Source organism: Pelobates fuscus, chromosome 1 (genome assembly GCF_036172605.1).
Source record: "Pelobates fuscus isolate aPelFus1 chromosome 1, aPelFus1.pri, whole genome shotgun sequence".
In the NCBI taxonomy this organism is placed as follows: Eukaryota; Metazoa; Chordata; class Amphibia; order Anura; family Pelobatidae; genus Pelobates; species Pelobates fuscus.
In genome coordinates, this window is record NC_086317.1 from 10,496,537 (window position 1) to 10,511,945 (window position 15,409).

Below are 15,409 nucleotides of genomic sequence, written 5' to 3' on the forward strand. Positions count from 1 at the left end.
CTCAGAAATAGTGATCCTACAAGTTACCAGTAAGAAGCATGTGTCATGTCTCTTTGCTGAGGTCTTGGTTGGAATCATGCAAATTTAAGTCATGCTAAGGAACCATATTCATTGAAGTGTATTACCAGTGGAACAGGCTAGTTAGTATACTTTGTAACAGCAAGAACACACAACCACAATGTATCCTGGGTTGCCGGTGAGTCCGCAACCAAGTGGAGCAGAGTTAGCAGTGCAGGTTAGGCATCTAAGGACGATAGCATGAGGGTGCCATAATACCAATGCATTATATGTACATTGACTGCTACTATAAAAGTTACTATTTATTGTGTGAGCATGAAAAAATAATAATTCACAATACAAGATATTTTATTCCCATATTAATCCATTGATGCATTATAAAATCACTTCACCTGTGTGAGATGCATTGGTTTATGGGTTATTTTATCTTTTTTTTTTTTTAACATGTCTGTAATATCTAATCTAAGTGTTTCTAAGTCCACAGAACACTGTAGATATTGCTTCATGTCAGGTAAGGGAAAATGTACCCAATTCCAATATGGACACTGCTGCACTTCCTATTTGAAAGATCAGTTACACAAGAGCCGGAACTGACGTCATTACTACGCCCGGAACAAGAAGTGACCACTGATTTTTATATGTCCAACTTTTAATTTTCCAATAAATAAATTAAAATTTCTTCTGCCTGTCTTGCCTGTGGACACCTACCGAAGCCAGTACTGGTACCCTGAGGCTATTTACATAGAGCCTGGCACGGCTCCATACTTGTGAGTGAAACCATTTACACACCCATTGTATTGTAATAGATTACACTATGTATGTTTTATCTATTTTCTTTTAGAAACCGTATTCCTGTACTATTGCACATTGCATGATACTGTTAAGTATAAGTTATTATTTTTATCCTTCAACTCAGGATGCTGTGCATTTTATAGTTTTACCTCTATGTTCTTTTGTTTATTTAAAGCTCTGATTTACTGGCAAAACATTCCCCACATTTACTACATTAGAAAGGCTTCTCTCCGGTGTGAGTTCTCTGATGTGTAAAAAGATTTGAACGGTGTCCAAAACATTTTCCGCATTCAGAACATGAGAATGGTTTCTCTCCTGTGTGAATTCTCTGATGTGTAACAAGAGTTGAATGTCGCCCAAAACATTTTCCACATTCAGAACATGAGAAGGGCTTCTCTCCTGTGTGAGTTCTCTGATGACGGACAAGGTCTGAATGCCACCCAAAACATTTTCCGCATTCAGAACATGAGAATGGTTTCTCTCCTGTGTGAGTTCTCTGATGTATAACAAGATTTGAATGGTGTCCAAAACATTTTCCACATTCAGAACATGAGAAGGGCTTCTCTCCTGTGTGAGTTCTCTGATGACTGACAAGGTCTGAATGTTGAATAAAACATTTTCCGCATTCAGAACATGAGAATGGTTTCTCTCCTGTGTGAGTTCTCTGATGTATAACAAGATTTGAATGGTGTCCAAAACATTTTCCACATTCAGAACATGAGAAGGGCTTCTCTCCTGTGTGAATTATCTGATGTGTAACAAGATTTGAATGTTGCCCAAAACATTTTCCACATTCAGAACATGAGAAGGGTTTCTCTCCGGTGTGAATTCTCTGATGTTTAACAAGATTTGAATGTTGCCCAAAACATTTTCCACATTCAGAACATGAGAAGAGTTTCTCTCCGGTGTGAATTATCTGATGTGTAACAAGATTTGAATGTTGCCCAAAACACTTTCCACATTCAGAACATGAGAAGGGTTTCTCTCCGGTGTGAATTCTCTGATGTTTAACAAGATTTGAATGTTGCACAAAACATTTTCCACATTCAGAACATGAGAAGGGTTTCTCTCCTGTGTGAGTTCTCTGATGACTGACAAGGTCTGAATGATGAATAAAACATTTTCCGCATTCAGAACATGAGAATGGTTTCTCTCCTGTGTGAATTCTCTGATGTGTAACAAGAGTTGAATGTTGCCCAAAACATTTTCCACATTCAGAACATGAGAAAGGTTTGGGGTTTATGTTTACTGTCTCCTTTGAGAACATATAGGTATCTGCGAAAATGCTTGATTTATTAGAGTTGGACTCCTTGCTTCTGTCATTAAAAGATTTCTTCATAGCTTTGCTTCATGTATTTCTGTTCTGGTCACCTCTTCTGACAAATACACCTAAAAGAAACATACTGGGAGTTAAAGGAAATCGGTCACAATAAATTATTGTTTGCTATACTTAGACAAAATAGACAATATTTACATAATAGAAACATAGAAACATAAGAAAGACATAGATAAGAAATACGACCATTCGGTGTCATGGTGATTGCGAAGAAATCAAGTATTTTGTGTGCATTAACCCCTTTATTAGCAAAATTGTTTATACTCCTTTTTAATGAATTTGCTTTGCTAAACTAGATTTAGTCCATAAAGCCTCACGTATCTGCATTTATGATTCTGTGTATATCACATATTGTGGCAAACCTAGCCCCTTCTGAACTGTTCATGTCAAAGGGTTGTCTGTATTCTCTGCTGTATTCTGTATGTAATTTTGCCTGTCTTATGTGGCCATTAGGATCCGTGTGTTAGCAGCCGTGTGGCGCTTGTTAACCGATTGCAACAATGTTGCAATCGGTAATAAAAGGCTCTCCTAGGTGGGCGCCGTTCGACTACCGACCATGCGGCGGTCGGCCATCTTGGATCCTTTGTCTCTTCAGCGGTGTTCGGTCGTCGAGTACCTGGAACTGAAAACGGCTACTCGATGATACGAACACCGCTGGACTTCCAGAGCATTCGGGAGTCTCGCTCACATCGCATTATGTTCCCCATCGGTGTTCGGTAGTTTCAAACCGAACTCGATGGTTAAATGTATTTCGTGCGGCGTTCGGTTGGTTTAGCTGGGATCTGAGCGGTATTCTGACTAAATGTACCCGCAGACCCCAGCTATCTACCGAATGGCTGTTCGTATGAAAGAGATGAATATTGTGTAAATTACAGATTTTTATGTGAATTGTCGGTTTTGCTGCACAAGGGGATAATCCACTTAATCGTCCATTTTGGTAGGAGTATCCCTCTCATGCAGCAATGCCTGTTGGGAGAACTGTAATGCCTGATGGACGAAATCCCCTGAAATATCTGTAAGGAAACCCCTTGCATGGGGAACTGTATAAATATGGAAGCCTGTGAATAAAGCCAGTTAGTTGACTCCCAGACTGTGTTTCGTCCGGTTATTGGGAGGATTGGGATTGTTTTCTAGCGCTGACTGCGGATTTACCTGTGATACCAGCGGAGATCGTGGATTATACTACTGCACTCCGCTACACATATATTCTATTCTAAACACATGCAGGACATAATTTCACAGTTTCTCCCCCCCCCCCCCCCCCCCCCACCTCTGCCACTGGAAGGCTGTGCCAAGTATCTGCTACTCTTTATAGTAGATACCTGGTTTGACCTGCTGGTGGAAATGTACTGGGAGTTAATGAGTTAACATGTCTTTAAATTATTAATATGTCTTTCAATTATATTTTGTTTACCATACTTATAAAAACTGACAATATTTTTATCACACATATATATCCACATATATTAATACACATATACAGGAGCTGGTTAAGGACAAACTGTGCATTGTGCAAAGTTCCCCTAGAGGGAACTGCTGGTATACACCACAGTATCCACATACTAATATAGTCACTAGTCTGTATAATAATACTGAGTATCTATACACTGATAATAAACATGTCGCTCTGTATAATACCGAGTATCTATACACTGATAATAAACATGTCGCTGTGTATAATAATACTGAGTATCTGTAATATTATCCTTACCTTTTTGTGTCATTTTACCCCACTCCCTCTAGCATGTAAGCTCATTGAACAGGGCCCTCAACCCCTCTGTTCCTGTGTGTCCAACTTGTCTGGTTACAACTACATGTCTGTTCGTCCACCTATTGTAAAGCGCTGCGGAATTTGACGCTCTATAAATATCATAATAATATGCACTGATAATAAACATGTCGCTCTGTATAATAATACTGAGTATCTATACGCTGATAATAGACATGTCACTCTGTATAATAATACGGAGTATCTATACACTGATAATAAACATGTCGCTCTGTACAATTATACTGAGTATCTATACACTGATAAAAAATAAATGTCGCTCTGTATAATAATACTGAGTATCTATACACTGATAATAAAAACGTCGCTCTGTATAATGAAACTAAGTATCTATACACTGATAATAAACATGTCGCTCTGTATAATGATACTGAGTATCTATACACTGATAAAAAACATATTGCTCTGTATAATAATACCGAGTATCTATATGCTGATAATAGAAATGTTGCTCTGTATAATAATGCCGAGTATCTATACGCTGATAATAAACATGTTGCTCTGTATAATAATACTGAGTATCTATACACTGATAAACATGTCGCTCTGTATATTAATACTGAGTACCTATACACTGATAATAAACATGTCGCTCTGTATAATAATACTGAGTATCTATACACTGATAATAAACATGTCGCTCTGTATAATACTGAGCATCTATACACTAATAATAAACATGTCGCTCTGTATAATAATACTGAGTATCTATACGCTGATAATAAACATGTCGCTCTGTATAATGATATTGAGTATCTATCTTCCCCTGATAATAAACATGGTGCTCTGTATAATGCTAACGAGTACCTGTTATGTTTGATGATAGCTGACTTACAATAACATACCGTCTATTAATCAGCCAGGATTTATTGATCACAAGTCACATATTATGTTCGATCCCTTTGTTGATATACACATTCCTGCTGTAACATACACCCAACATGGCCGAACTCCATGCACACACTAGGAAGAGAGCAAATCAAGGGGGTGTATCCATCCCAGCATGCCTTGCACACTTCCTACAGGAGCTGGTTAGGGACAAACTGTGCATCGTGCAAAGCTCCCCTAGAGGGAACTGCTGGTATACACCACAGTATCCACATAATAATGTAGTCACTAGTCTGTATACACTGATAATAAACATGTCGCTCTGTATAATAATACTGAGTATCTATACGCTGATAATGAACATGTCGCTCTGTATAATAATACTGAGTATCTATACAATGATAATAAACACGTCGCTCTGTATAATAATACTGAGTATCTATACAATGATAATAAACATGTCGCTCTGTATAATAATACGGAGTATCTATACAATGATAATAAACATGGCGCTCTATATAATGATACTGAGAATCTATACACTGATAATAAACATGTCGCTATGTATAATAATAACGAGTACCTGTTATGTTTGATGATAGCTGACTTACAATAACATACCGTCTATTAACCCCTTCAGGACGGAGTCAATAGTGCACGTTCTGATCAAAACAAAACGTAAACAAAAACTGGAATTTGCGCTATATGTCTGTTCACCCGTAGTTCCCCTCTTTCATATTATATGCACCCACACTTATTATATATCATTTTGTTCAGGAGAAACAGGGCTTTAATTTACCATTAACTATTCATATATGGAATATAATTTATTATGAATAAAATAAAAAAAAACTGTGAGAAATTTATTTATTTTTTAAAAATGTGTAGTTCCGCCTCACATTTTAGCTGTAAATGTCATAATACTGTTAGGTTTTACTGCAACAAAATGCACATATTTGTAATCAGCGATGTCTCACGAGTACAACAGTACCCCCCATTAACAGGTTGTATGTTGTTTTGGAAAGTTACAGGGTCAAATATAGAACGTTCCATTTTCAAATTGAAATTTGCCAGATTAGTAATGTTACCTTTGAGACGGTGTGGTAGCCCAGGAATGAGAATTACCCCCATAATGGCATACCATTTGAAAAAGTAGACAAGCCAAGGTATTGAAAGTGGGGTATGTTTAGTCTTTGTTAGTAGCCACTTAGTCACAAACACTGGCCAAAGTTAGCGTTCATATTTTTTTTTGTGTGAAAAAAGCAAAAAACAAATATTTGGCCAGTGTTTGTGACTAAGTGGCTACTAAGAAAGACTGGACATACCCCACTTGCAATACCTCGGGTTGTCTACTTTTGCAAATGGTATGCCATCATGGGGGTAATTCTCATTCCTGGGCTACCATACGCTCTCAAAGGCAACATAACCAATCTAGCAAATTTCAATGTGAAAAAAATGAAACGCAAGCCTTATATGTGACTCTCTAACTTTCCAAAACACCATAAAACCTGTACATGGGGGGTACTGTTATTCTCGGGAGACTTCACTAAACACAAATATTAGTGTTTTAAAACAGTAAAACATATTACAACAATAATATAGTCCATAAAAGTGCCGTTTGTTTGTAAAAAATGCAAAAAACGTCACTTTTACTTAAAATATCATCGTTGTAATACAATTTACCAGTTTGAAACACTAATATTTGAGTTCAGCGAAGTCTCCCGAGTAAAACAGTACCCCCTATGTACAGGTTTTATGGTGTCGTGGAGTATTACAGGGTCAAATATAGTGCTTGCAAATTAAATTCTCTGCACTTTCTCCCTGTGTTGTCAGGCATGTCAATCAAATTTTAATTAATCAAATCACATAATTATGTTAAAAGATTATTTAAATATACATGTAGAATTTTAATATATATACATATATATGTATTTAAATTCTACGTGTATACTAATGTAATCTTTTATGTAATTATATGTATTTATCTATATATATATATTTGCGGTTATTTGTATTTTATATATAGATAGATATATATAGAATGTCATTCTAAGTGTATTTTGTTACCAATATATATATATTAATAACAAAATACAGTTAGAATGAAATTACATATGAATATATAATTTATATTAAATTTTGTTTCAATATTTTATTTATTTATTTTATTATTTTATTTATTTATTATTTTAATTATACGTATATATATATAATATATATATGTACATCTATTATATATATAATATATATACATATTATATATATGTAACATCATTCTAAGTGTATTTTAATGCTAATATATATACTTATATTAGTATTAAAATACACTTTGTATGACGTTACATATGTATAATATGTATATATATTATATATATAATATATATACATATTATATATATATAAAAATATTTTCAATTTATTTTTTAACATGTTTAATTTCTTTTTTTATACTTTCTTACCAGCAGGGGGACTGTCTGATATTTTAGACAGTCCCCCTGCAGGCAGATCCATAGCCAGCTATAGGGGGCCATGTGATCGCTCTTTGAGAGCGATCACATGGCCCCCGGGGGCCTCATTTGCCGTGGGAGGGCTGCCTGGGCTGTCAGGCAGCCCCCCAGAAGAGGATCGCGGCGGAGGTAAGTATAACTTACCTCCTGGGGCTCAAAGCCGTTACGGCGTTCCATGCCGCCGCAACGGCTTTAAAGCCCATTATAATGGGGACGGCATGGAACGCCGTAACGGCGTTAACGGGTTAATCAGCCAGGATTTATTGATCACAAGTCACATATTATGCTCGATCCCTTTGTTGATATACACATTCCTGCTGTAACATACACCCAACATGGCCAAACTCCATGCACACACTGGGAAGAGAGTAAATCAAGGGGGTGTATCCATCCCAGCATGCCTTGCACACTTCCTACAGGAGCTGGTTAGGGACAAACTGTGCATCGTGCAAAGCTCCCCTAGAGGGAACTGCTGGTATACACCACAGTATCCACATACTAATGTAGTCACTAGTCTGTTTACACTGATAATAAACATGTCGCTCTGTATAATAATACTGAGTATCTATACGCTGATAATGAACATGTCGCTCTGTATAATAATACTGAGTATCTATACAATGATAATAAACACGTCGCTCTGTATAATAATACTGAGTATCTATACAATGATAATAAACATGTCGCTCTGTATAATAATACGGAGTATCTATACAATGATAATAAACATGGCGCTCTGTATAATAATACTGAGTAACTATACACTGATAATAAACATGTCGCTCTGTATAATAATACTGAGTATCTATACACTGATAATAAACATGTCGCTCTGTATAATAATACCGAGTACCTGTTATGTTTGATGATAGCTGACTTACAATAACATACCGTCTATTAATCAGCCAGGATTTATTGATCACAAGTCACATATTATGCTCGATCCCTTTGTTGATATACTCATTCCTGCTGGAACATACACCCAACATGGCCGAACTCCATGCACACACTGGGAAGAGAGCAAATCAAGGGGGTGTATCCCTCCCAGCATGCCTTGCACACTTCCTACAGTAGCTGGTTAGGGACAAACTGTGCATCGTGCAAAGCTTCCCTAGAGGGAACTGCTGGTATACACCACAGTATCCACATAATAATGTAGTCACTAGTCTGTATACACTGATAATAAAAATGTCACTCTGTATAATAATACTGAGTAGCTATACACTGATAATAAACATGTCGCTCTGTATAATAATAAAAAGTATCTATACGCTGATAATAAACATGTCACTCTGTATAATAATACTAAGTATCTATACATTGATAATAAACATGTCGCTCTGTATAATATTACAAAGTATCTATACGCTGATAATAGACATGTCGCTCTGTATAATGATACTGAGTATCTATACGTAGAAAAATGCAAAGTTATGCACTTCGGGGTTAAGAATGCACAAGCAATTTACACCCTAAATGGTAGTGAACTAGGGATAACCACACACGAGAAGGATTTGGGAATTGTTATAGACAACAAATTAGGTAGCAATATGCAATGTCAATCTGCCGTTGCTAAGGCCAGTAAGGTTCTGTAATGTATAAATAGGGGCATAAATTCTCGAGATGAAAATATAATTTTGCCTCTTTATAAATCGCTGGTAAGACCACACCTTGAATATGCTGTGCAATTTTGGGCACCTGTTCTAAAGAAGGATATCATGGAACTAGAAAAAGTGCTGAGACGAGCTACAAAATTGATAAAAGGAATGGAGCATTTTAGTTATGAAGAAAGGTAAAAAAAATTTAAATCTCTTCAGTTTGGAAAAACGGCGCCTTAGAGGGGATATGATAACATTATACAAATATATTCGGGGCCAGTACAAACTATTATCTGGAAATCTATTCATAAACAGGGCTATACATAGGACACAAGGTCACACATTTAGGCTTGAAGAAAGGAGATTTCATCTAAGGCAAAGAAAAGGTTTTTTTACAGTAAGAGCAATAAGGATATGGAATTCATTGCCGGAAGAGGTGGTTTTGTCAGAGTCTATACAGATGTTTAAATTGCAATTGGATAAATACTTGCAAAAACATAACATACAGGGATGCAATTTCTAATTAGTGGGCTAATAGCTGCTTGATCCAAGGAGACATCTGACTGCTATTTTGGGGTCAAGAAGGAATTTTTTCCTAGTTTGTTGCAAAATTGGAAGCGCTTCAGACTGGGTTTTTTGCCTTCTTTTGGATCAACAGCAAAAGCATATGTGAGGAAGGCTGAACTTGATGGACGCAAGTCTCTTTTCAGCTATGTAACTATGTAACTATACACTGATAATAAACATGTCGCTCTGTATAATAATACTGAGTATCTATACACTGATAATAAACATGTCGCTCTGTATAATAATACTGAGTATCTATACACTGATAATAAACATGTCGCACTGTATAATAATACTGAGTATCTTTACAATAATAAACATGTCGCTCTGTATAATGATACCGAGTATATATACACTGATAATAAACATGTCGCTCTGTATAATGATACTGAGTATCTATACACTGATAATAAACATGTCGCTCTGTATAATGATAAGGAGTATCTATACACTGATAATAAACAAGTCGCTCTGTATAATAATACTGAGTATCTATAAACTGATAATAAACATGTCGCTCTGTATAATAATACTGAGTATCTATACACTGATAATAAACACGTCGCTCTGTATAATAATACTGCGTATCTATACGCTGATAATAAACATGTCGCTCTGTATAATGATACTGAGTATCTATACACTGATAATAAATATGTCGCTCTGTATAATGATATCGAGTACCTGTTATGTTTGATGATAGCTGACTTACAATAACATACCGTCTATTAATCTGCCAGGATTTATTGATCACAAGTCACATATTATGTTCGATCCCTTTGTTGATATACACATTCCTGCTGTAACATACACCCAAAGCATGCCTTGCACACTTCCTACAGGAGCTGGTTAGGGACAAACTGTGCATTGTGCAAAGCTCCCCTAGAGGGAACTGCTGGTATACACCACAGTATCCACATACTAATGTAGTCACTAGTCTGTATAATAATACTGAGTAGCTATACACTGATAATAAACATGTCGCTCTGTATAATAATACTAAGTACCTATACACTGATAATAAATAGTGATGTCGCGAACACGAAATTTACGGTTCGCGAACTTCAATGGGCAGGCGAAATTTAAAGCCCACAGGGACTCTTTCTGGCCACAAAAGTGATGGAAAAGTTGTTTCAAGGGGACTAACACTTGGACTGTGGCATGCCGGAGGGGGATCCATAGCAAAACTCCCATGGAAAATTACACAGTTGATACAAAGTCTGATTTTAATCCATAAAGGGCAGAAATCACCTAACATTCCTAAATTGTTTGTAATAACGTGCTTTAAAACATCAGGTATGATGTTGTATCGATTAGGTAGAGTAAGGGTTACGCCCGCTTCACAGTGAAAGACCAAACTCCCCGTTTAATGCACCGCAAACAACCGCAAACAGTCCATTTGCACAACCACAAACTCCCCATTTGCACATGTTTTAGTGCAAACTAGTCTCACTACTAATATAGTTGAAACGTGCTACTTTTACTCATGCCAGAACACCATGCAGGCCAGACTAACAAACATGCCAGGGCCAATCATAGTTAACCACCTCAGATAGTGACATGGCTCCCTCTATATACAGAGTTGTAGCGGATTGGTACCGGGCTGTCCTACAACATGTATGGGAATAATTGTATTCGGTCATATTGCTAGTTTAATGTGTGTGAACATGCATAGAAATCATTGTATCCGGTTATATTGGCAGTTGAATGTGTGTAAAGTACTGTATTCCTCTGGATGTTCGGTAGAATCATTCGAATGAAACAAGGGAATGAAACTACCGAACAACCAGACCACCCTGTGTAAAGTGTGCCTTCAATTACCGTTTGCAACAATGTTGCAAACGGGTAATTACCTATTCGTGCAGTGTGGTCTTTGTCCTCTGGGTGGCCGCCATTCGGGATACGAACACGTGGCGGTGGCCATCTTAAACTGCCGAACAGCGGTGTTTTGCCGTCGAGTGTCTGGAACCGAAATCGGACACTTGACTAGGCAACCACCGCTGAGACCTCCAGACGCCCAATACTTCGTGGGGAAATTACCGAACGGCTCGCCGCTCGGTAGAAAGAACCCCACGAACTAGGGGATTCATCCGAATCCCCGTCAGGCCACTTAACAGCAATAATTCACCTGTTTGTATTCGCCTGTTTGTGACCGACCGCAGGGCCAAAATGCATGGAACTGTTTTCGGATACTTTACCCCTGCGGTCGGTCAATACTTTAAAGTCCCATAACTCCCGAACGCTTTATCCGAATGGGCTGATTTTAAAATATGTTGTTCCTCCAGACTAGGGCTATCTGGAGATATTGGATTTGTGGATGTACCCCAAGTATTTAGGGTACATCCAAAACTTGGGTAAAACTATTTACATAATAAGGGGATTATGATGCTAGAGGAGGGGAGGAGATGTGTGGGAGGTTACTGTTCACAGATTGGATAATGTCTTAAGTGATAGAACCTCCTCCCTTGCATGGGAGAGGGCTTTATAAGGAACTGTGGAATAAAGCTTGTCAGTTCTACTCCTGAAACTGTGTGTCGTCCAGTTATTGGGATTGCGATGGGGATATTGCTGTATTACTCTACCTGCTAGAAACCTTGCCTGTGGACTTATCATCACCTTGTTCCTGAGCCTCACTGGGATCTCTAGTGGAGAATAGCTGTGAAATATCGGCTCTCCGCTACATTGGTTGGCAGCGCTGGGATCCAAACTCACAGAGGAACAAGCGTAAATGGAGTACGGATGGAGAATGATTTTTCTGCGCTAAAACGCTCCACGCTAAAGGACCTCCTAGAGGCAAGGGGTATACAAGCCAGCAATAAGAAGAAAGCAGTACTTGTTACAGAACTCATGGCAGAGTACAGAATGGAGGGCGATTCAGTTCCGGCACAGAGGGAGCCGGGAGGAACACCACAAGAATCGGAATTCCAGAGGCAGGTTCAGTTCAGGCTATCCCTTTATGGGGAAAACCCCCCAGCAGAAATTATTACCAGGAGAGTGTCCGAGGTACAAGAATTCATCCTAAGGACACAGGCGACAACAGTTCCAGAACAAAGCTCTGCAAGTAGTGTACCACAGGAAGGTAAGCCTAAAATACCATACCAGGCTTTTAAGACATATGTGGAGGCAGAGGAAGATATAGACGCTTTCCTGCAAGACTTTGAGAGACTGTGTGCACTGCATAAAATTAACACAGAGGACTGGGTACCTATTTTTGCCGGAAGGTTAACCGGGAGGGCAGCAGAGGCATATCGGACTGTACCTAATGACGAAATAAGGAATTACAGTAAAGTAAAAGAAATTATACTCGCCAGGTATGCTATAACACCCGAGGCATACCGGCGGAGATTCCGGGATTTAAAGAAAGCAGAGAAGGACTCGCACGCAGAGTGGGCATGCCGATTACAGAGGGCAGCACTCGGGTGGGTGCAAGCAAGCAAGGCACGTTCTATGGAGGATGTAATACAGATGTTGCTGATGGAGCAGTTCTATGAGGGAGTAACCAGTGAGGTCCAGGAATGGGTAAGGGACAGAAACCCTACTTCCCTCACCGAGGCTGCTAGAAAAGCAGATGACTACCTGGATGCACGCAGGCAACAAAAACCTGCAGCTCCAAAAGCAACCTTTAAAACATTCGGGGGAACCACCTACACCCCAGCTCCACCCAGACCACTACCACCACCACCACCACCCGCTGCACAGCCCCGGTTCCGACAACCCACCGCTGGCCCCTGTCATCACTGCCAGAAGTGGGGACATTATAAAAGGGAATGCCCACAGCTGCGGGACCGTTCCACCTGGATTCGTCCAGGCCCACCTCCACCCAGGGCGGCCGCAGCCCACCACTACCAGGACCTAGTTGCCACCCCGTATGGTTCCGCAGTCCCCATTACCACTGTGGAACAATGGGAGGTACTGCACGAGGCAGATCCTGTCCAGGCCAATGTGGACAATCTACGGCACCATCGACAGACCGTATATCTGAATGGTACAGCAGTCCGGGGGTTACGAGATTCGGGAGCCACCATCACTTTGGTACAGAGCCACCTGATTTCAGATCAGGCAAAACTGAACAAAACTGTTGCTGTCCGGGTAGCTGGGGGAGCGGTGTACCGGCTACCTACAGCAAGGGTACATTTACATTGGGGAGCGGGGGCAGGGGACGTGGAGGTGGGGTTGGTGCCGCATTTACCGGCGGAGGTTTTATTGGGGAACGATCTGGGGAGGCTCACTTCTGCTTTTGAGCCCCAGTCGCCCACCACAGGGGAGGTCAACCCTGTAGTCACCCGACAACAGGCCCGCATCCAGGACCACAACACACTGCCGGAGGTCCAGGTAAGCAACCCTACCCCCCCTCTAGAATGTGTCCCCTGGGCTCCACCTAATGAATTTGTAGCTGAAGTTGCAACAGATCCCACGCTTCAGGTGTATAGGGACAAGGTTGTCACGGGTCCCCCCGGGGCGGAGGGAGAGAGATTTATATGGGATAAACAACTTTTGTACAGGGAAACAAGCAAGCAGATTACGGGGTCAGACCCGATAGCGAGGAGACAATTAGTGGTACCGCAGCGGTACCGGACTGAATTACTCCGGATAGCGCATGATATTCCGCTATCCGGACATCTAGGGGTTAGTTGCACCAGGTACAGACTAACCCAGAGTTTCTTCTGGCCAGGGATTAGCCAGGAAGTACGCAGATATTGAACGACTTGCGATACCTGCCAGAGAGTGGGAAAAAGGGGAGATCGCAGGAAGGCTAAACTTCACCCCTTACCCATAATAGAGGAACCTTTTAGCCGAATAGCGGTGGATCTGATATATATGGGTATATTTTAACGGTAGTAGATTATGCCACCAGGTATCCAGAGGCAGTGGCTCTGACCAACATCCACGCTGAAACGGTCGCGGATGCCCTCATGCGGATATTCTCCCGGATGGGATTACCCAGGGAGATTATCTCGGATCAGGGTACCCAGTTTACCGCAGAATTCACCCAACACCTCTGGAGGATCTGTGGCATTAAGCCTATTATCAGTGCCCTCTCTATATACAGAGTAACATGGCTCCCTCTATATACAGTGTAAACATGACTCCTCTCTATATACAGAGTAACATGGCTACCCTCTATATACAGTGTAAACATGGCTCCTCTCTATATACAGAGTAACATGGCTCCATCTATATACAGTGTAAACATGGCTCCTCTCTATATACAGAGTAACATGGCTCCCTCTATATACAGTGTAAACATGGCTCCTCTCTATATACAGAGTAACATGGCTTCCCTCTATATACCGTGTAAACATGGCTCCCTCTATATACAGTGTAAACATGGCTCCTCTCTATATACAGAGTAACATGGCTTCCCTCTATATACCGTGTAAACATGGCTCCCTCTATATACAGAATAACATGGCTCCCTCTATATACAGAGTAACATGGCTTCCCTCTATATGCCATGTAAACATAGCTCCCTCTATATACAGAATAACATGGCTCCCTCTATATACAGAATAGCATGGCTCCCTCTATATACAGTGTAAACATGGCTCCTCTCTATATCCAGAGTAACATGGCTCCCTCTATATACAGTGTACACATGGCTCCTCTCTATATACAGTGTAACATGGCTCCCCTCTATATACAGAGTATCATGGCTCCCTCTATATACAGTGTAAACATGGATTCTCTCTATATACAGAGTAACATGGCTCCCTCTATATACAGTGTAAACATGGCTCCTCTCTATATACAGAGTAACATGGCTTCCATCTATATACAGTGTAAACATGGCTCCTCTCTATATACAGAGTAACATGGCTCCCTCTATATACAGAATAACATGGCTCCCTCTATATACAGTGTAAACATGACTCCTCTCTATATACAGAGTAACATGGCTTCCCTCTATATACAGTGTAAACATGACTCCTCTCTATATACAGAGTAACATGGCTTCCCTCTATATACAGTGTAA

The 15,409-nt window shown here is 39.9% G+C and overlaps 1 protein-coding gene across 1 annotated transcript in view; it reads right to left on the reverse strand.

The window, feature by feature from the left end:
* Positions 1 to 15,409, reverse strand: part of LOC134601620 (zinc finger protein 208-like) — a 634,640-nt gene that overhangs the window by 523,257 nt on the left and 95,974 nt on the right. The window contains 1 exon segment of the mRNA XM_063446140.1: positions 1,024 to 2,028. Coding sequence (XP_063302210.1) covers positions 1,024 to 2,028 — 1,005 coding nt within the window.